This window comes from Hyperoodon ampullatus (genome assembly GCF_949752795.1).
Source record: "Hyperoodon ampullatus genome assembly, chromosome: 15".
NCBI lineage: Eukaryota > Metazoa > Chordata > Mammalia > Artiodactyla > Ziphiidae > Hyperoodon > Hyperoodon ampullatus.
This window is the reverse complement of record NC_136928.1, coordinates 62,635,144-62,655,132: the sequence shown is the minus strand read 5'-3', so window position 1 is coordinate 62,655,132 and position 19,989 is coordinate 62,635,144. Positions and strand designations below refer to the sequence as shown.

Sequence of the window (19,989 nt, the reverse complement as noted above, 5' to 3'; positions counted from 1 at the left end):
TCTTAGTAAGACCAAGAAGAAAAAAAGTCTTCAGCTGCAAAAGTATTCTGTGTCTACTACCAAGCATGTATTCTGTGCTTAATGCCAGAGATGGATGAGAAATGCTATAAGAATTAGGAAGAGAGAGTAAACTGAGGTTTCGGGTGGTCCAAAGAGCTTCATGGAAGTAAAGGATCTTGAATTCTATTTTGAAGGGGGAGTAGGACTTAGTTGAAGGATGATGGTATGTCAGGAGAATGATGTAAGGTGAGACTAGAGGCAGGAATATGGGTGTCCTTTTTTTGCAGATTAGTGGCTGGCCAGCCTTTTTTTTCTTTCAAAGAGAAAGAAGAAAAATGGGTAGATAAATGTAGTTGGAACAGAGGTTCATTTGGGAGAGTAGCCCAAGATGAGGTTGAAAGAGTGAGAAGGAAGCAATCTTTGAAGGGCCTTGGGTCTTAGAGGACCAGACAGGCTGTCTAGGAATTGATATGTAGAGGTGGTACAGTAACTTCCCTCATTTTCTTCTTTTTTCTAGGCTGCTTTATTCACTGTATGATATTTTAATCAATTTTATGGGAGGCAGAGAGAATATTTTTGGAAAAAAATAATTAGAATCAAGTGTTAAACTCAGGCAGCAACACATACTTGTACCATTGGGTGAAAATTCTAATGTAGACAAGAGAAATAACAATGATTAGTATCCTGAAATTTACGTAAAGAAGCAATTCCAGCAACTCAACAACCCGGGAAGCATAGAGGCTGACACAAAGCAGAAGATTCCTTTTAAAATTGGATCATGACTTGTCAGTAGCATTTGAGGGAAGAGAGCGTTACTCTGCTTGCCTACCAGGCATTCAACCAACCTTGCAGGTGTCTGGGCATCTTTGAACTTAAATTTAAGCAGGGAAACTAGGTAAACGTCCATTGACTGAACGGAAGGTTAGAGTGTTTGTTTTGTTTTGTTTGTTTTTTGCGGTACGCGGGCCTCTCACTGTTGTGGCCTCTCCCGTTGCGGAGCACAGGCTCCGGATGCGCAGGCCCAGTGGCCATGGCTCACGGGCCCAGCCGCTCCGCGGCATGTGGGACCTTCCCGGACCGGGGCACGAACCCGTGTCCCCTGCATCGGCAGGCGGACTCTCAACCACTGCGCCACCAGGGAAACCCCAGGTCAGAGTGTTTATAACTGAGACACCAAAGTGAACTGCATTTCATTGGGGGCTGTTTTGTGATCAAAAGGCATGTGTTTCATAGAGTTGAAGGGCATCTCAGTTCAGTGTACATCCAAGTATTTTCCAAGATGCAAACTCTTTGAGACAAAGAACACATTTCCTTTGTGCCCTCTTGAATGTTGACCAGCCAATGACCCAGTGAAGTTTGGAGGAAGTGAATGAAAAGTATAAATAAAATTGTATTGATAGCTACTTAATTATTATGTAGTTTCATGTTTAATATTCAAAAATTTGACTAAATGGGTATGAAAAGCCTCAATGAAAGTAAATTAATGAACAGATTTTGGTTCCCTGAAGACAGAGAGGCATTTCATTGTCTTTGGCAGCTGCCACTGTGTGATACTTATCCTTGATTATGCTCAAGGTAAATAAGAAAGGACCAAAATAATCAGAAAGGGAAATTTAGTGTACATAAAACTTTACTTTTGGTGAGTTTCCTTTTGTGGATGGGCTCTTCAAAATTTGTAGAAAGCTAGTCCATAACCCTGACACTTTTCCTTTTATGGGTTTCATTTCCCACAGTCCTTTTTTCAGTACTCACCACACATGTAATTACTTGTTCCAGGTCTGTTTACCTCATTAGACTCCATATATTGCCATGGCCAGGCACTCAGGGTCAGTACAAAGGCACTCGCTGGCCCGGGGCAACTTTGGATTGCAATCCAGCCAGGCATTATTTAAACTTCTCCACCTGAAATGGAAGTTTGTTTTGATTTTGCTGTATGGGTTTACGTAGGCTAGCTGGGGGCCTTAGGGTCAACAAACATTTGCTGAATGACAACTAAGGATGCTTAGATTTCAAACCTGAAGCTTTAAAGGGAAGGAAGGCACTGGTGTAAACCTTGGTTCCACTTGTTGCTCAGTTCCAGGGGCACCTCATCTTTCTCTGCACATCAGCTCTGTCTCCATCTTGCTGACACATCTTGGCAGAAACACTGATACCTCCATAGGTTGAGTCTTCAGCTTTACTTCTTTTTTTTTTTTTTTTTTTTATTGGCCTTGCAAACGCAAGACCTCAAAAAATTGGGTAAAAACTCAGAATTGTTCCTTTCCACGGAAATCTTTAGTAAAAGGCAAAAAGATTTATATGATCTGAAGAGAAACCAGAGTATCAGCTTTACTTCTTCATTGGTAAAGCTCCATGTGATTTTTCATGGAAGCTGAGTTAAATGTGGAGGAACTCGGGCTTACCTGGTGGCGCAGTGGTTGAGAGTCCACCTGCCGGCGCAGGGGACACGGGTTCGTGCCCCGGTCCGGGAGGATCCCACATGCCGTGGAGCGGCTGGGCCCGTGAGCCATGGCCGTTGAGGCTGCACGTCTGGAGCCTGTGCTCCGCAACGGGAGAGGCCACAACAGTGAGAGGCCCGCATACCACACACACAAAAAAAAAGTGTGGAGGAACTCACACATTTCTAATCTCCTTCATCTCTGCTCTTTTGATGAAATGGTTGAAAGAACAAGGGAGAGGACCACAAGAGTAAATGTAGTACCTACTTGCAGGCATCTCAAGCTGAAGCTGCGGTCTTTGGCCACCAGCTTGTGTGAGAGAACACGGGATGTCCTGTGCCTCCTGCTTCGCATGTGGTGTAGGGCAGCCAGCCAGCCACCATGCTAGCACCTTCTAAGGTCACAGGTTTAATTCTAGCCCAAACCTGGACAAGCTGATGTTCAGGTCAGAACCAGCCAAGGTTCAGAAATGGCTGCCAGGATCCTGGTGAGCAACCTGAGAAGATTAGCCCGTGGATGCCAGGTATAATTCTTCTCTCCGTGTATTTCCTTTTTCCTTTTCCCCTCCTCCTACCTGTTTGCTCCTCTTCTCATTCATTGATTTCTCCTTCATTTTGCACTTCTCCAATCCATCCTCTTCCTAGCTTCCCTGCACCCACCTCTTTTTGTCCCTCCTTCCACTGCATCCCCTCTCTTTTTGTCTTCACACTTTCTCTCCTGTTTTCCCGTCCCTTTCTTTTCCATTCCTCAATCTCCTTCTCTCTCTAGCCTTTACTGTCCTTTCTCTTCCTTTTGTCTACAACTCACTGAATTCCTATTTCTCTCTGTCTCTTCTCCCCTCTCTTTCTCTTTATAAGAATTTCTTGATGAAATTAGAACTAAGAGAGGCTCCATGAAATCCTTCGCTGGAAGAAAAGATGGGTGGAAGGGATTCTGATCGTAGGCAGCCACAAAAGTTGATTTGTAGCTGATCTTACATGTAGGAAAAGATTTTCAATTACAAAACTCATAAAATGTAAGGATGAGGGAAACTGGCTGCATTTAGAATTTGACTAATGGTTTCAAAGTGCTTTAAAAAGTTTGGCATTTGCCAGCCTTCCTTTCTTCCCCTAATCCTCAAACCCATGAGTTTTTATGGGAAATATAATCCTTTTTTCTGATTCATTTACACTTAGCTCATCTGAGTATTGTTTTGTAAAAACCATCTGAAGTCCAAGAAGTTTTATGAGATCTTTAAAGACTTGTGTTTTGAACCAGGAAGTTGTGTACTGCCAATATAAATGGACCTTGAAACCTAGGGGTCTTGGCATCAAACAGGGTCTAAACTTGGCAAAAGCTGGTCCCCATGCCTGACAGAAACTGGGCTTTCATTTTCAGATTAATAGCGAGTTCAGTGTTTTAGATGAGTGACCATCTCATATGATAGTACATAGGTTGCACAACACATTTTTTCAAGGATTATCTTACTAGTTATGTAGATAGCAAGAGACTGATGTGGAAAAACTGTGACTTTGCTGGAGTTTCTCAACTAGAGTGGGGCTGCTTGCTTATGTGTATATTACCACATTAATGGTTGTATATAAACACACATGCATACAAATGTGTATGGATCATTCATGGATGAGATTAACATTTACACTAGAGATTCTTCCTGTGGTTACATTTCAGAGATAATCTGATTGTAACGTATCCAAATCTGTCATAAGGCAGGTCGTAATCAGATTGAAGACTGAGGTGAGATACCCACCTCTGCTTTGCTGTGGGTCAAGAGAAAGATTGTGTTGTATCTTTTTAAACATTTTTTTTCTGCAGAGTCATAGAGCGTGGTTGAGCTCATTGCTGTCCCCAAATGTGAGGACCTTGGGTTGATCTCCAGGCCCTCTGGAAACAGGCTCTCAGGTGAAATGACTTGCTCAAGTTCCCATGGGAAGTGAAGCAGCCACACTGCTCCAGCCCAGCCCTCTGGATCCCTGTCCAGGCTCTGCCCTCTGCAGGCAGCTGCCTCTCATTGACCGAAACAGGCTTTGATGTATGCCGTCCATGTGAGTCCTGGAGTGCCTAACAAGAAGAGCTCACCCACCACCACAGACTGCAGTCTGGTCCTTTGGTGATGCTGTCCATCACTATTTCCTGAGCTTTCACCTGTCTGACACGTCTTCTTTCCAGCCTAGGCTCTTCAGCATGGAGTTATTGCTTCTAGACACCCCCTGCCCCCATCCACTTCAACTGTTGCTCATAATCCCTACCTGAGAGAGAAAATCTCTGTAGACTGATTTCAGCTGCGGGTAGGAAATGTTTTCCCTACATGTTGTGAATTCTCCATGAGATGACAAAGAATTATGGGTTGTCCAGTGACATTGGCCTCTCACAAATCAGATACTGCCTTGGGAGAGTTCGGTTATTATCTCAAACTGTTGCTTTATTTATTTATCTTTTTAAAAAGCTTTTGTTTATTTACATTTTTTCTTTCTAACCAGATAGGAAGTTTCTCCAGAACAAAAAGGTTGTGCCTGTGATACTTTGTTTCTGCAAAGGGTCAGCCTCTCTGCTTGCCTCAGAGTAGTACTTGGTGAACATTTATTAGCTTGTGCTATGTCCTTTCTACAGAATCCCAGGCTGGGAGGCAGTTTCTTCACCCACCCTCCTTCCTCAGTCTTCTCAGCTGGTTCCCTCTGGCCTGGCTCAGAGACTGACCTTGAGTGACCTCCCTCATCTTGTCCACAGGGATGTTCTTAGAGACACAGACTCTTGGGGCTGGAAGGAATTTTTAATCCAACTTCTCTTTTGGATTATACAGGAGGAAGTCGAGCTTCAGAGAGGAGAGGTGAACTGCCTGTGGTCTTTCAGCTACTTAGCGGCAGTGTTAGGACTGAACTGAGGTCTCTCCCTCTGGTCAGATGCTGTTTATTCTGCGACTGGCTCTCAGAGTGTGTTCTCACATGAAACTGGTGGTCAGGCAGATGGACTGAGACCCTCTCCTGCCAAATCAAATATTGGAGGTCTTTCTCCAATGTACAGAAAAAATAGATTAAGGGATTAAGTTTCTTCAGCTTTAAATCATTTTCTATTAATTCTTCTTAAACGATTGTCACCTGCTACCAATCGTCCACTAGCCCATGCGGGGTTTTCTATTGCATTCATGTAATAAAAGCGTGAATGCTGCTGGAGACACCGTTTTAAATTCAAATGCTAGAAGTAAATATGTTACTATTTCATGGTTTCCACCCAAAAGCACCCTGACCCCAGGGACTCTGTTCCCTGGGACATGCTGCATCTCCCTTAATGTGATTTTGGGTCATCTCCAGTGAGTGATCCTTTCCTTTCGGATAGGGGTCCAGGGAACTGATCTGACTTTAAAAAGAGACTAATAATGGCTTGGCGTTGTCATGGATCCTAAACCCTGTATTCCTGTCATAGAGGCCTTTTCACCAGGAGCAGGGCTGCCTGCGGGGTCGAGTCCTGTTGCGGTTTTCCCAGTCTACGCGGGCGCCCCCTGCTGCCCACGCTGGTACATGCCAAGAGAGGAGTAGGGTACCAGAAGCTGCACACTCAGAAACAGTCACGCGGAGTTTACATTCCCAAAGGGAACGATCTAAACACTTTCGATGGACACTCGGCGCACCCCGAGCAGTCCTTTCTGGGGACTGAATCTAGTATTTTAATCCAATACCCGCAGCAAGTATCCGAGCAAACACGGATAAGAAAATGACTGGAAATGCCTTCCAGACAGATCAAATGAGTCCTGTAGGGCTTCTAGAAGGAAAGGACTGTTCAGTGACTTTGCCGAGTCCTTTGTCCTTTCCCGGGAGACGGGATCGAGGAGCGGGGACCTCTGCCTTGCCGACCCATAGGAACAATCGATGTGGATGTGGAGGGTGGCGGCGTGTTCTCGGGCTCATCTCACGCTTTCCCCAATTAGGATTTACTGCCTGACGTCACGTCTGCCGGAGATTGGCTGTTCAGATCTGACACTCGGTTCCACGGCGAGAGAAACTTTTTAAAGACTTTGCAGCCCGGGCTGCCGCTGAGCGTCCCGCGCGCTCACACCCGCCCTCGCCCACTCTCGCCGGGTCCCGGGCGCGGCAGCCCCTGCGCCGGCGGCGGGGCGAGCGGACCCTCACCTTGCGCGGCCCGCGCCCCTCGCCCCTCCCCTCCCGGGCCCCGTGTTCCCCACCCCCACCCCGCCCCCTCCTCCCCGCCGCTTTCGGCTGGGGTCTGGGGCCGTTCAGCAGCCCGCAGAACTTCCTCTCCTGCAACCGAGTTTCCCTCCTCCCCGCCTTTCCCGGGCTCCCGGTTGTTCTCGGGGGAGCCTGAGCGCGCGCGGGCGGCCGCACCGGGCGAGCGGCGCGGCCGGGGGCGGGGGCCGGGGCCGGGGGCGCCGGCTGGGGCCCGCGATGGCGGGGGCCTGGCTCAGGTGGGGGCTCCTGCTCTGGGCAGGGTTGCTCGCGTCCTCGGTGCACTGCCGGGTGCGGAGGATCACGTACGTGGTGCGCCCGGGCCCCGGCCTGGCGGCGGGCGCCTTGCCCCTGGGCGGGCCCCAGCGCCCGCGAACCTTCAACGTCGCGCTCAACGCCAGGTACAGCCGTAGCTCGGCGGGCGCCGGGGCCCCCTCGGAGCGGACTCGGCGCACCAGCCCGCCCGGCGGCGCGGCCCTACAGGGGCTCCGGCCGCCGCCACCGCCACCGCCGGAGCCGGCGCGTCCTGGGGGCTCCGGCGGGCAGCTCCACCCCAAGCCTGGCGGTCACCCGGCGGCCGCCCCGTTCGCCAAACAAGGCAGGCAAGCGGTGCGCTCCAAAGTGCCGCAGGAGACCCAGAGCGGCGGGGGCTCGAGGCTGCAGGTTCACCAGAAGCAGCAGCTGCAGGGGTAAGCCCACACCCTCCCTCCTTCCTCGCGCGCGCCGCCCGCGCGGGGACCCGGGGAGTCGCGGCCCCTCGGAGCCCAGCGGTGGCCGTGGGCGTCGTGCGCCGTCGGTGGGTTGTCTCCTCCCCGTCCGCCTCTGCCTGCCTCGCATGCAGCGCGGCGGGAAGAGCGGAGTGCGGGGAAGCCGGGGAAGTCTGACTGAGGATAAACTCCGATCGCATTGTTACTGAGCTGCGGGTAAACACAAAAGGCATTTCTGCCTGGGGCGTAACCTCCTGTGCGCGAACCAAACTACTCCTAGAAGATGGGCGTAAACATGAAGTCACTACAGCTTAATCCCTCAGCATCAATTAAACTTCTCTTTGCAGCTCAGTTTGATTTTTTTTCGAGCTAATGGGGAAAAAAAAAGTTTGGAGGAGGGCTGCCTGTAAAGATCCACTTCCTGTTCTGTGACCTGGAATTTTCAGCATCCTAGTAATTGTGAGCTTGGCTTCCCTGCACCTGTGGGGTCTGTTTTCCTGGGGCGGCGTGTCTTAGCATTGACAGGAGTTTCTGTTGGATAGTTTCTGTTACTGGGCGTTCATAAACGTCCTCCCTGCCACTCCTCCTCATTAATCACAGGTTGAGAGTGTGGGGGAGGATTTGTTTTGCTTATTTGTTGTTGTTGTTGTTTTCTTCAGGGGTGGTTCCAAGCGTTGTGATTTCACTCCTGTTTGGACGCCTCTCTCTGAAACTCAGATTCAATTTAAAACGTGGGCGCAGATAATACACAAAATACATTTGGCTCTACTTTACTTTTGGAGTTAAGAAAACCGCTTATTTGGACCTTGTTCTCCCCTCCTGTATAGTTCTAGGTTATGCAGGTGTTGGTTCTCCCGTCCTTCCCTGATACACCGTCCTTACCCTTCTGCTTGGGCAGCTTTGGGTTGGACATCCTGGGTCCCTGTTTCGAAGCCAGAGGAATGTGGAAGCAGGAGGCTGGGCTTGCAGGAGCCCCCTGGAGGCTTGGGTTCTCTGGAAGGGAGTGTCGCTACTACTGGACTCAGGGGTCTTGCTTTGTTTGTTTCAGGGTCAATGTCTGTGGAGGGCAGTGCTGCCATGGCTGGAGTAAGGCCCCTGGCTCCCAGAGATGCACCAAACGTAAGTTTCCATGTTCACAGCAGCCCTGCACAGTAGGTGAAGTGGGTCTGACCCCACAGGGGTCACTTGAAGAGGCTATGCAATGTCTGAGATGCAGTCTACCCCGTTATCTGAAGCCTTCATCACCACCCAGGAAGGGCTGGGCCAGGGTAATGATGGTATCAAGGCTAGCAGCGATTCATTGTACAAAACCGTGCCGTGCATCCAAGATTCCCTTGCACCCAACCGTGGTATTAATTACTCTGTTAGAACTGTGAATCAGGGGCTAGGAAAAGAAATTCCCATTGGAGGATGTGCCGTATGGCAGAACCAGTACAATTAATTTAAACGTGGATATCGACAAATGAAAAACATTCTTTAAGTTGATGGTAGGAGGGGAATGGGAAGTAGGAGGCCCTGCTCTGGAATAAAACATCAGTAGTGTTAAAGCTTTCTGAAAACAGCACTCAGAATCTGCCATCCTTGTGGCCTGTTTCCTAGGAAGTAACCACTCTACTGTCCTTCAGAACTGACAAGTGGGTTTTCCTGCATCGCTTCTCCAGCTAATACACAGGCTTAGGAGTGTTTTGAAACATGTATTAATGATGCATATAGATTTGAGAACATCAGAAAATATTTCCCTCTGCATTGTGAAATTAAGGATTAAGGTAAAATATTCTTTGAGGGTCCTCTTGACGAGTTGATTCTGTCTGGTGCTAACTGGAAATAAAGAAATCTGACTTCCATTCAGAAAAAGTTAAGCATTCTTATGTGTTCTCTGCATAGACTTTGAACCATAAACATGTGGATTAGAATCGTTCAAAATTTTAGCTGCTTATTGGTATTCAGTGTAATAAGTAAAATTTAGCAATTTGTCTTGTATACGGTTTGGATTTTAAAATGCTGGTGAATGAATTAAAAATTTTTTCTATTACGGTCATTTCTATTACAGTCATTCTGGTGAACTTGCTTGTTGGAAGATGCCTTCAATCCCTGAAAGAAACAGGACTTTGGCATAGTGGCTTTAGTTTTGTAAAAAGCAATGTCCAGGTGGGTTATGATTTGGCTGTGATCAAGGAGTAGTGGCAGACATGAACTCACTAATCAGCCTCCTTGTTATTGAACTCAAACCGCTAGATCAGAAATACTCAGGGTTGTAGGCATTTTATTTTTAATTTTAAATTTATTTTATTTATTTATTTTTGGCTGTGTTGGGTCTTTGTTGCTGCTCGCATGCTTTCTCTAGTTGCGACGAGCAGGGGCTACTCTTCGTTGCGGTGCGCGGGCTTCTCATTGTGGTGGCCTCTCTTGTTGCGGAGCACAGGCTCTAGGTGCGCGGGCTTCAGTAGTCGTGGCGTGCGGGCTCAGTAGTTGTGGCTCGCGGGCTCTAGAGCGCAGGCTCAGTAGTTGTGGCGCATGGGCTTAGTTGCTCTGCGGCATGTGGGGTCTTCCTGGACCAGGGCTTGAACCCGTGGCCCCTGCATAGGCAGGCGGATTCTTAACCACTGTGCCACCAGGGAAGCCCCAGGCATTTTAGATTAAGTCGTAATTCTTCACTTCTTCTTAGATTACACTTGACAATAGTGCACCACCATTTTCCTGAATTTACAATTGCTTGGGTCCAATTACATACCCTCTCCTCCCTTTGGTAACTCCTGCTCAAAACCTGATATGATGTTGTTTGCTTGTTATGTGGCAGACAGCCCATCCATGACAGCAGCATTGCTGTGTAAAGTGGGGTATTGCTGTGTAAAGATTAAAGATACAGAGCAGGTTGTTATAGATGATGGCGAGTGCTCCTTGATGCCCATTAGAGAGAATGTGTTAAGACTTTCAAAGAAGTTTACTTGGCAAATGATGCCATTGAGTGCCCTCTCTGAAAAGAGAGTAGTACCCCATTCTAGGTTGTCTGAGGATTTGCAGATCCAAAGATGTTCTAGAAGATCCAAAGATGCTCTAGAAGGAGAACATCCAATCTTGAGGAATCACCTCATGGCTTCCTGCTTCTCCAAGTGAGGGAGGCAAGGGCACAAGTGTGCCTTGGTTTAGCCAGGTTTGCCCTCTGGTGACCCAGAAAGAGAAAGGCTGCAAAAGGCTACCAGTCAGAAAAGTTAGGGTTGAACAGTTACTGTATACAGTGTTCCAGAGGAAGTTGCTCCATTGGCTTAGTCTCATGATACCAATAACAAATGCTTCCGGCTTTTGGTTCAAGTTACCCTTCCAGCTTCTAGAAAGTAGCCCTTGGACAGCACCGGGACCTAAGCAATCAATGCAACATTAGCCTTCCAGTACTGCCCAATCTGACAAATTAATTCAGGCCCAAATGCTGGAAGCTTAAATCACAACTTTAAAATCACAAACTGTTGTGTTTTTAAAAATGATGCTGGGTTAGGTCAGTGCTCAATCCAAAGTAATATACGTTAGATGGATATGTTTCAATGGGGGGGTCTTGTGTTTGTCTCCCTATGCAGAGCCAGGGAGATGAGGGAGCCTTATACCTTCACACGGGACAACTGGGGTTACCACTGATGCGGCAAAACTTGTGTCCGTGGCTAAGCAGTGTGACACCAGGAAAGACCCCTGGCCTTGGGTTCAGGAAACCTGAGTTTAAACCCTCAAGCGTTCACTAGCTGTGTGGCCTTGGGGAATTCATTTGACCTCTCTTACCCTTATATTTTCCCATCCTGAAATGACTGTGCTAAAAACTTGACTACTGGGACTTCCCTGGCAGTCCAGTGGATAAGACTCCACGTTTCCACTGCAGGGGGTGCGGGTTCTATCCCTGGTTGGGGAACTAAGATCCCACATGCCGTATGGCGTGACCAAAAAAACAAAACGAAACAAAAAATCCCCCAAATTTGACTACTTTCTAGGATTGTTACAGGTATCAAGGTGAAATAGAATGATGGATGTGAAAGCCTTGATGAAACCAGAAGGAGTCTTAGAGTTTATTATTGAATCAAGCCAAGTAAATCCTGTCTCATTTATCTATTATTTGGTTTTCTTTTTTCCCTATGTATGTTTCTCCAGCTATTGTCATCATCTGCTTTTCAAAGAATGTACATGTGGATCCCTTTTTATATTACAGCTTTAAAGTAGTTTAGGGCTGGGGGAGGGGGAAATAGGGAGATATTGGTCAAGGGGTACAAAGTTTCAGTCCCTCAGGATGAATAAGTTCTGGAGATCTAACATACAGCGGTGTGACTATAGTTAACAGTACTGTGTTATATACTTGAAACTTCTTCAGAGGGTAGATCTTAGAGTGTTCCCACTACACCCACACACACAAAAACGTTAACTGTGTGGTGATGGGTATGTTTATTAGCTTGACTGTGGTGCTTATTTTACAATGTGTGCATATATCAAAACATTGTTATACACTTTAAATATATACAATTTTTATTTATCAATTATACCTCAATATAGATGAATAAAAAAAGGAATAAATGAAAAAGCCAGTCACTTCCATCCTGCCTGGCTTTGATTACTGAGAAAAAAGAAATCAAGTAGGCTGGGTTGTTCTGTATCCCAGAATGATTTATTTTAAAAGAACTTTGAAAGAGACTAAATATTAGATTATTTGTGTATCTCTAGTTCTCTTTGTGTAAAGCTTGCTGTTTAGATGGAAAATACTCCCCTAAGGTATTCATAAATTGAATGGAAAAAATTCTGACACCAATTTTTGTGACTACAACTACTTTGGTAAATAGTAGTGAAATTTAGACTGCAAAAGAAATTTATTTGTGGTCTCTTTCCTCTCTCACTTCCTTATTATGCTGAGATTGAACAATTGCACTTGGATATGGTTTATTACACTTAACAAATACAAAAACCAATGGCATGTCAATATGAATTTCCTTATTAAGATAGTAATCATCATATACATAATTAACACAACATTGTAAAACAACTATACTTCAAATTAAAAAAAGGTAGTAGTTAATACAATGTGTATGCACATGTAAATGTGCACATTAAATTTAAATCAACAGCAAGGATGCCTTGTAATTGTCAGTTCTATTTTGAGGATAATTGAAAGGGTTTAGCTGAAGAATTTCAGTTTATAGAGACTGTTTTCCAGTTGATGCAAAAAATATTTCTGCATAAGAGTTGGGATGTGTTTCTGTTGTTCAGTTTGCTTAATCCTGTGAGGAAAACAAGGTGCCTCTTCGAGGCAGACTGGATTGTTTTCAGTTGATTGAAACTTAATTCAAATGGGCCATAGGCAAATGCTTCTGAAGACTGAAGATTTAGCGAACCTGAAATTGCCAATCAGAGAGATGTGAAACAGACAGCAGCAGACCCACACGGGCAGAGAGAATGGATGTGGGTGTCCGCAATGGCAGCCCCGAGGGCTTTAGCCACCCCGTCTCTACATAGAGATGCCCAATTGCATGTTAATGCTTCTTTTCCAGACACCCTCTTTATGTGTGTCTCTAGGAATTGAAATCACAGCTCGAGATATGGCATTTTAGTTATTAATGTGGAATGACTGCTGATAGTGATGTCCATTTTGGAGAAGGCACTGCATCTGTTCCCTTTCCAAGGGGTTCACATTTATTGGGAAGGTGCTACCTTTTTTTAACCTGTCCCCATTTCTGCATTTCGTTCCCTCTGTCTAAACTGAACCCACCCCCTCTTGGTTGTTCCAATCTTTTTGTCCCCCTCTCAGGGTAAGCGCAGGCCAGAGAGAGACATTGCCAGTGGGCTCAGCTTTAAAGAGGAGACTGGACTTGGGAACAGACAACACAAAAGAATAAAGGGGAGATGAGGGTGAGGCCGGGTTGGCAGGATGAGGTGGATGGAACAGGAAAGATGGCAGATCTGAATCCAAAGCGGGTGCCTGGCACATGGCAAGCCCTCCCTAAATGCATGGATGGTTCTTTCATTTCTTTAACGGATATCTGTTTAGCTTTTACCATGTGCCAGGGTCTATGAATAGAGGAGAAACGCAGCCAGCTGTAGAGAGTGCAGGGTCTGTTTTTACTCACTTAACTCATGGCACATCAAATGACTTGTTCTCTCCTTAGCAAGAAACAGAAAATCGATATTCCATTGCTTTTCCACTGGCATTCAGCCCACAGTGCTTTGGGGGGGAAAAAAACCCAAAAGCCAACCCTAGACATTTTCCTTAATTATATACAGAAGAGACATAGTCACGTATACCCTTGGTGCTTAGAGTTGCTGCAGTCGAGGGCATCGTCCATGAGTGTGGGGTGTGGCTGGAGTTGCAGGTGACAGAGGCCTTTCAGGCCATCTCCTGTCCCTCTTGGCTTGGTGTTGTGCTAGCTGAGCTCGGGAGTCGGGCCCAGAGTGATCACACAGTTTTCATCTGCCCGCTGTGGCCATTGACAGCTGCTTCGCCAGTAGATCCACAGTGAAGTTTATTGTGGCAGCTGCTGGGAGCACCGCCCGGTCCCCAGTGCTGGGAGCAGGGGTGGGAGGGTCGGCTGGAAAATCTTGTCGTGCGGCACAGACCGCCCGGTGAAGGGAGAAGGACCCAGAGGTCAAGTTCACACTGGGTCAAATATGTGTTCTCAGCACTGGTTAAAACAAACATTTAGGAACCATAAATCCTGGGCTGCGATCATACTTAAACCTTCATTGTGAAACCCTGCAGCCCCTGGGCCAACCTGAACACCCCGCCCTCCAGCCCCTGCCCGGCCTGCTTTAGTGAAGTGTTTCTCTGCCCGGTGAACCCTTGGCCCTTAGGAAGCCTGACTTGTTCAAAGGACCTTTGGCCACCACAGGAGTCTGCTGTTTCTGAGCCTGTTATTTGTTGTCTTGGATATTCCAAACATACTCAAACATGTTTGGGAGCTCAATTAAATTTTCCTAAAATGCAGATTTTGCTTCCAAGTTCTTCCTAGCAATAAACAGGGCAACTAGGAGTGCTGGGGCGGTGTCACCACTCTTGTAACACTGACCAAGATCAGAGCAGGGGCTGAGAAACTGCTGATGAGGGGAGGGTAATTTGTGCAGTGCTTTAGAGCCTGTGGAGAGCGTTCGCTTTCTTTCTTTTACTTTAAAAAAAAAAAAAAAAAAAAAGGAATGCTTCACGAATTTGCATGTCATCCTTGTGCAGGGGTCATGCTAATCTTCTCTGTATCTTTCCAGTATTAGTATATGTGCTGCAGAAGCCAGCACTGGAGAGCATTTTCCTGACCTTCACACACTGGGAGTGTAGACCAGGCAGCCATGATTTATTACTCCCTTTTTAAATGGGGGGCAGGGCTCAGACCCCACCCCAGCTCTGTGGCTCTTGGTTTATTGTTCTTTCTACTGCCCTAGGCTTCCTGGACGTCCAGTGTGGCAGCATCTCTCTTGAGGTCTTGGTCTTTGACTCTCCTGACAGCCCTGCTTTGGTCTGGCTTTCACTGCCTCAATTCACTGTGTGATTTCCCAAGCCTGTAACAAAGTACCGCAAACTGGGTGGCTTAGAACAACAGAAATGTATTGTCTCAGAGTTCTGGAGGCTAGAAGTCCAAAATCAGGGTGTCGAGAGGGTTGGTTCCTTGTGAGGGAAGATCCGTTCCAGGCCTCTCTCCCTGGCTAGCAGAAGGCTGTCTTCTCCTTGTGTTTCTTCAACCTCATTTCCCCACTCTGCATGTCTATCTTTGTATCCAAATTTCTCCTTTTTATAAGGACACAAGTCATATCAGATTAGAGCTCACCCTAATGACCTCATTTTTAACTTGCTTACCCCTGTAAAGACCCTATCTCCAAATAAGGTCACAAACTAAGGTACCAGGGATCAGGAATCCAACATAGCTTTCTTTGTGGGGGGAACCATTCAACTCATAATAGAAGGCCATAGATGCTCTGCACGTGGGCTTGAGAAGTGGGCTGCTCAGAGCTGGGCCACCCCTGAGGCAGTCAGGGATTCCCTAGCAATGACCCCGGGTGGCTGGGCAGAGGCTCAGTTGCGCTTCTCCCACATAGTCTGTGACTGTGAATCTAATGCGGCTTCTTCCCTAATTCAGGAGCTCTGGCTGCTTCAGGGAGCAGAAAATGTGAGGAATTGGCCACTGGTGATTTTGGTTATACCTCTGGCCATTTCCACTTGGTCTGCTTTAAAGAGATTCTATGGTACCTCTTAAACATGAATGTGCAGCTAGTCGCTGGAGGAGTTTGTTAAACTGCTTTCTTGAATCAGTCTCTGGGATTTTTATTTAATAAGCACATCAGGTGATGCTGATGGAGGTGGCCCACCTTTTGAGAAACAGTGATCCAGAAGGAACCCTGTCCTGGGCAATATTTATGACACTTTGTGTGGGAATCTGAAGGCCAAGCCTAACACTTAGAAACTTGTCAAGGCGGGAGCCCTCTAAACATTGCTTTAGGTCAGTTTTAAATAGTACGTACAAAGATGGCTGCATACAGGGTTATTACACCCAGTTTTTCTTTAGTTAGTTGAATGATAGATACATGTATTTTTACAAGAGTTGGACACTTGCAAAGTTGTTAATGATACATAGGTGGTTAAATAAAGTGGTTTTAAAAAAGGTTGAAACACTTTGGAACACATTGGGCACTTTTTCCACTAAATATTTTATTTTTAATTATAAAATATTTTGAATACACAAAAATGCAGAAAATAATATATCCAGCTGCTGCTCATCGGGCTCATGTTTTTAAAACCACCCTGATGTGATAATTAAGCACAATAATTTACAGATAAGGGAGAAACTATGGTCTTATCTTGCTCTTTTTTTTTTTTTGGCTGTGTTGGGTCTTCATTGCTGCACACGGGCTTTCTGTAGTTGTGGCGAGTGGGGGCTACTCTTCATGGTGATGCACAGGCTTCTCATTGCGGTGGCTTCTGTTGGTGGAGTATGGGCTCTGGGCGCGTGGGCTTCAGTAGTTGCAGTGCGCGTACTCTAGAGCATAGGCTCAGTAGTTGTGGCACCCGGGCTTAGTTGCTCCGTGGCATGTGGGATCTTCTGAGACCAGGGATCGAACCCGTGTCCCTTGCACTGGCAGGTGGATTCTTAACCACTGTGCCACCAGGGTTATCTTGCTCTAACTGCATGTTTTACTAATGATGTTTCCTATCTTCCTAGGGGAGAGAAGATAGTACATAAATTGTTGGTGTGACACAAACTGGTTGTTTTGGTACTTATGGAAAAATACATCAGAGCTGTATTTGTATAAGCTCACGTGCACCTATTAATTTGCCTAGCTTATTATTAAGGATTGAACATTTCATGTAAGCACAGTCTATTGGGCACCAAGAATCTGTGTGCACAGTGTCATTTAGACCCAAGACAATGTGGTTACAAGAAGGAAATGCTACTGTCCCACCTGACCCACCTTTCTTGCCTTCCTCCTCTTTCTCTCCTTACTAGGCCTCAGTTTTGCTTGCCCTGAACTAGAGGCAGTATAGGTCCGTGGTTAGAAGTTCAGTCTTTGGAGTTAGAATACAAGGCACCTAACTTGATGTTAACACTTTGTCAACACATCCTCACTATGTGACCTTGGACTGTGAGAGCTGAGGCAAGGCTAAGTTACCCCATTCAGAGGACAGGTGTGATGATGGTTTGTGCCATCATTCAGAGGCTTGTTGGGGGACCGCATGAAGTAATATACAAAGAGTTCTCAGAGAGCAGCTGTCCCCCTGCCCCCCGCACAACAGTATTTGACAGATGTGAGCTCTCAGGGGTTCCTGTTTGCTTGCTTAGACCCTCTCCCTCCTGGGCGCCTCAGCTTTTTACACACCCCTCTTGGTGTTCTCAGATCCCCTGGTGAAAATCATGGCTCTCTCTTCCCCCCTCTGGGAGCACTCTGTTTTCACTCTTACTTTGCTCTGGGTGTGGCTGGACCAGGGGAGAGGGGCATCTGCCTCCCCATCAACGTGGAGCTCCTGGGGAGTGGCATTTTCTTTCTTTCTTTTCTTTAACAAACACATTTTAAAAATAAGTTTATTTATTTTTGGCTGCGTTGGGTCTTCATTGCTGCACACAGGCTTTCTCTAGTTGGCGGGGAGTGGAGGCTACTCTTCATTGCGGAGCACGGGCTCTAGGGTGCGCGGGCTTCAGTAGTTGTGGTACATAGGTTTATTTGTCCGCGGGATGTGGGATCTTCCCAGACCAGGGATCCAACCTGTGTTGGTCCATTCATCGGCAGGCAGATTCTTAACCACTGTGCCACCAGTGAAGTCCTGCAGGATTTTCTTTGTGTCATTTTAAGTACCCAGGCTCTGTTCCTTGCCATAGTACAAATGCTAACTGAATTGAGTGGAAATGAATTGAACCAGCATCTCTGATTTTGCTGTGTTGTAAATACTATCCTCTAAATGCTACATAAAGAAATCTACTTCCTTTTTTGTTTCCTCTCACCTTTGGGCAATAATTCTCCTTTGGTTTTCTTTCTACTATTTTTTCTGTGTGCTTATCCCTTGCCTGACAGACACTGCTTATTATGACAGCTTTTCAAGGACACACCACCTTATTCCATTTCCTCCTACTTCTCTGAAGGCTACCCTGGCATGGCCCAAACTTTAAGACAGCTTTTCCTTTCTCACTGCCAATTTTAGAATCTTTCTGCTAAACATCATCTGATAGAGATTTGGGACTAAGTAAAATGAATGTTGTATGATTTTCCCTGTAATTTTAGATCCCCAAATACTTCTCTTGGCCAACTACACTATTCCCTGCGGTTTTTTCACTCCACTACATTTGAGTAATATTGTTGGCATGGACCTAAGTAAACAGTTTGCGAAATGTAGTGTTTTGTAAATTAGGAGATGGATGGGCTGGCTTTTTAATACATGCTCTTGGTTCTGCTGGACCAGAGGAAGGATGAGTTTGGTCAGTGGATGGGAAGACAAATTGGAGGAAGGTTTTTTTAAATTTGTTTTATTTATTTATTTTTGGCTGCATTGGGTCTTCGTTGCTGCACGCGGGCTTTCTCTAGTTGTGGCGAGTGGGGGCTACTCTTCGTTGTGGCGCATGGGCTTCTCATTGCGGTGGCTTCTCTTGTTGCGGAGCACGGGCTCTAGGTGTGTGGGCTTCAGTAGTTGTGGCACTTGGGCTCAGTAGTTGTGGCTCGCGGGCTCTAGAGCACAGACTCGGTAGTTGTGGCGCACGGGCTTAGTTGTTCCGCAGCATGTGGGATCTTCCCGCACCAGGGCTCGAACCCGTGTCCCCTGCATTGGCAGGTGGATTCTTAACCACTGTGCCACCAGGGAAGTCCCTGGAGGGAGGTGTTTTTAACTGAAGTTGATGTGGTCAATTTACTCATCAGTTATTTAAAGGTGAGAACTAAATGGTTGGAGGGGAACCTTCAGAAGTATATTTTGGTAATGAATTAAGGGAGAATCTTCACAGGGGAAAGAAGATGTATCCAGCAAAAAGCCACTGGAGGAAAAGAGGATCATAAAATAAGGAAAATATAATAATAAGGATCCTTTGTCTTTGTAGACTTTAAAATGTTTGTATTTCTTACAGGATTACCAAACAATTCCAATCTCCCTTTCAATCTTGCAGGAACTTCAGTTTATTATTGTTACTATAAAATAAAAGTAGAATCTCTATCCTTTCACCCATATGTGTTACATTTAACACCATATCAAGTGGGCAGTTAACAATTAGCATCTTCAACATGTTTCATTGTAAAAGCCATTCAAGTCGGCTAAGAGGTACCACCTCATCTTGATGAATCATTTGCTACATTGGTTCAAGAGTGGGAGCGCTTCTGTCTCTGCCATTAGCTGTGAAGTTTCAAGCAGATCAATTAATTAACTCCTCAGATTTTTTTTCAAGCTGAATGAAATGAATGGGGATAGGGCCATTCATCACCCAACCTAATTCAAGTCATTCTTGTGAATTTTGGGCATACAAATCCTCTTCTGTCTTAACTTTTTTTTTTAATTGGGGTATAATTGCTTCACAATGTTGTGTTAGTTTGTGCTGTACACGAAGTGAATCAGCCATATGTATACATATATCTCCTCCCTCTTGGACCTACGCCCCCCCTGCCCCACATCCCACCCATCTAGGTCACCACAGAGCACCAAGCTGAGCTTCCTGTGCTATACAGCGGGTTCCCACTAGCTATCTATTTTACACATTTTTCACAGTGTGTCACTGTTGTGTGTGTGCACTTGTGGGTGTGTGCTTCCCGGCTGGGTGTGAGCTCTGTCTGTGAGGGATTGATCAACACCATAACCATCTTTGTATCCTCGGTACCTAGTAAGCACATAGACTTTTATGGAAGGAAGGAAGGAATGAATGATTAAATGAATGAATGAATTCATTTGTTGTACTTCACTGAGTCCCTGTGTGCTAGGTACTGGCACACAGAAGGTGTTAAGATTTATTTCCTGTGAAGAAAATAAAACAGGGTGAGAGGATAGAGAGTGATGGGGGACGGGGGACGGGGGATGGAGTAAGGAAAGGTCACTGTAAGGAAGTGGTTTATGAGACCTGTGTGATATGAAAGGGTCTGGTGGAAGAGCCTTTTTGGACAAGAGAACAGCTAGCACAAAGGCCCTGGGGTGGGAAATACATTAAGCATGGCCCTGTACAGGGACCCAGAAGTGAGTTTTGTTGGGTTGTTAGTGTAGGCTAG

At 46.1% G+C, this 19,989-nt stretch overlaps 1 protein-coding gene across 2 annotated transcripts in view; it reads left to right on the top strand.

Moving 5' to 3' along the window:
• Positions 1-6,832: 6,832 nt before the first annotated feature.
• The window catches only part of LTBP1 (latent transforming growth factor beta binding protein 1), a gene marked incomplete at its 5' end in the record, with an annotated part of 437,494 nt that continues 424,337 nt past the window's right edge, over positions 6,833-19,989 (top strand). For both annotated transcript variants that reach the window (XM_079721395.1, XM_079721384.1), the window contains 2 exons: positions 6,833-7,302; positions 8,369-8,439. In XM_079721395.1, the coding sequence (XP_079577521.1) occupies positions 6,833-7,302; positions 8,369-8,439 (541 nt within the window). The remainder of the gene's footprint in view (positions 7,303-8,368; positions 8,440-19,989) is intronic.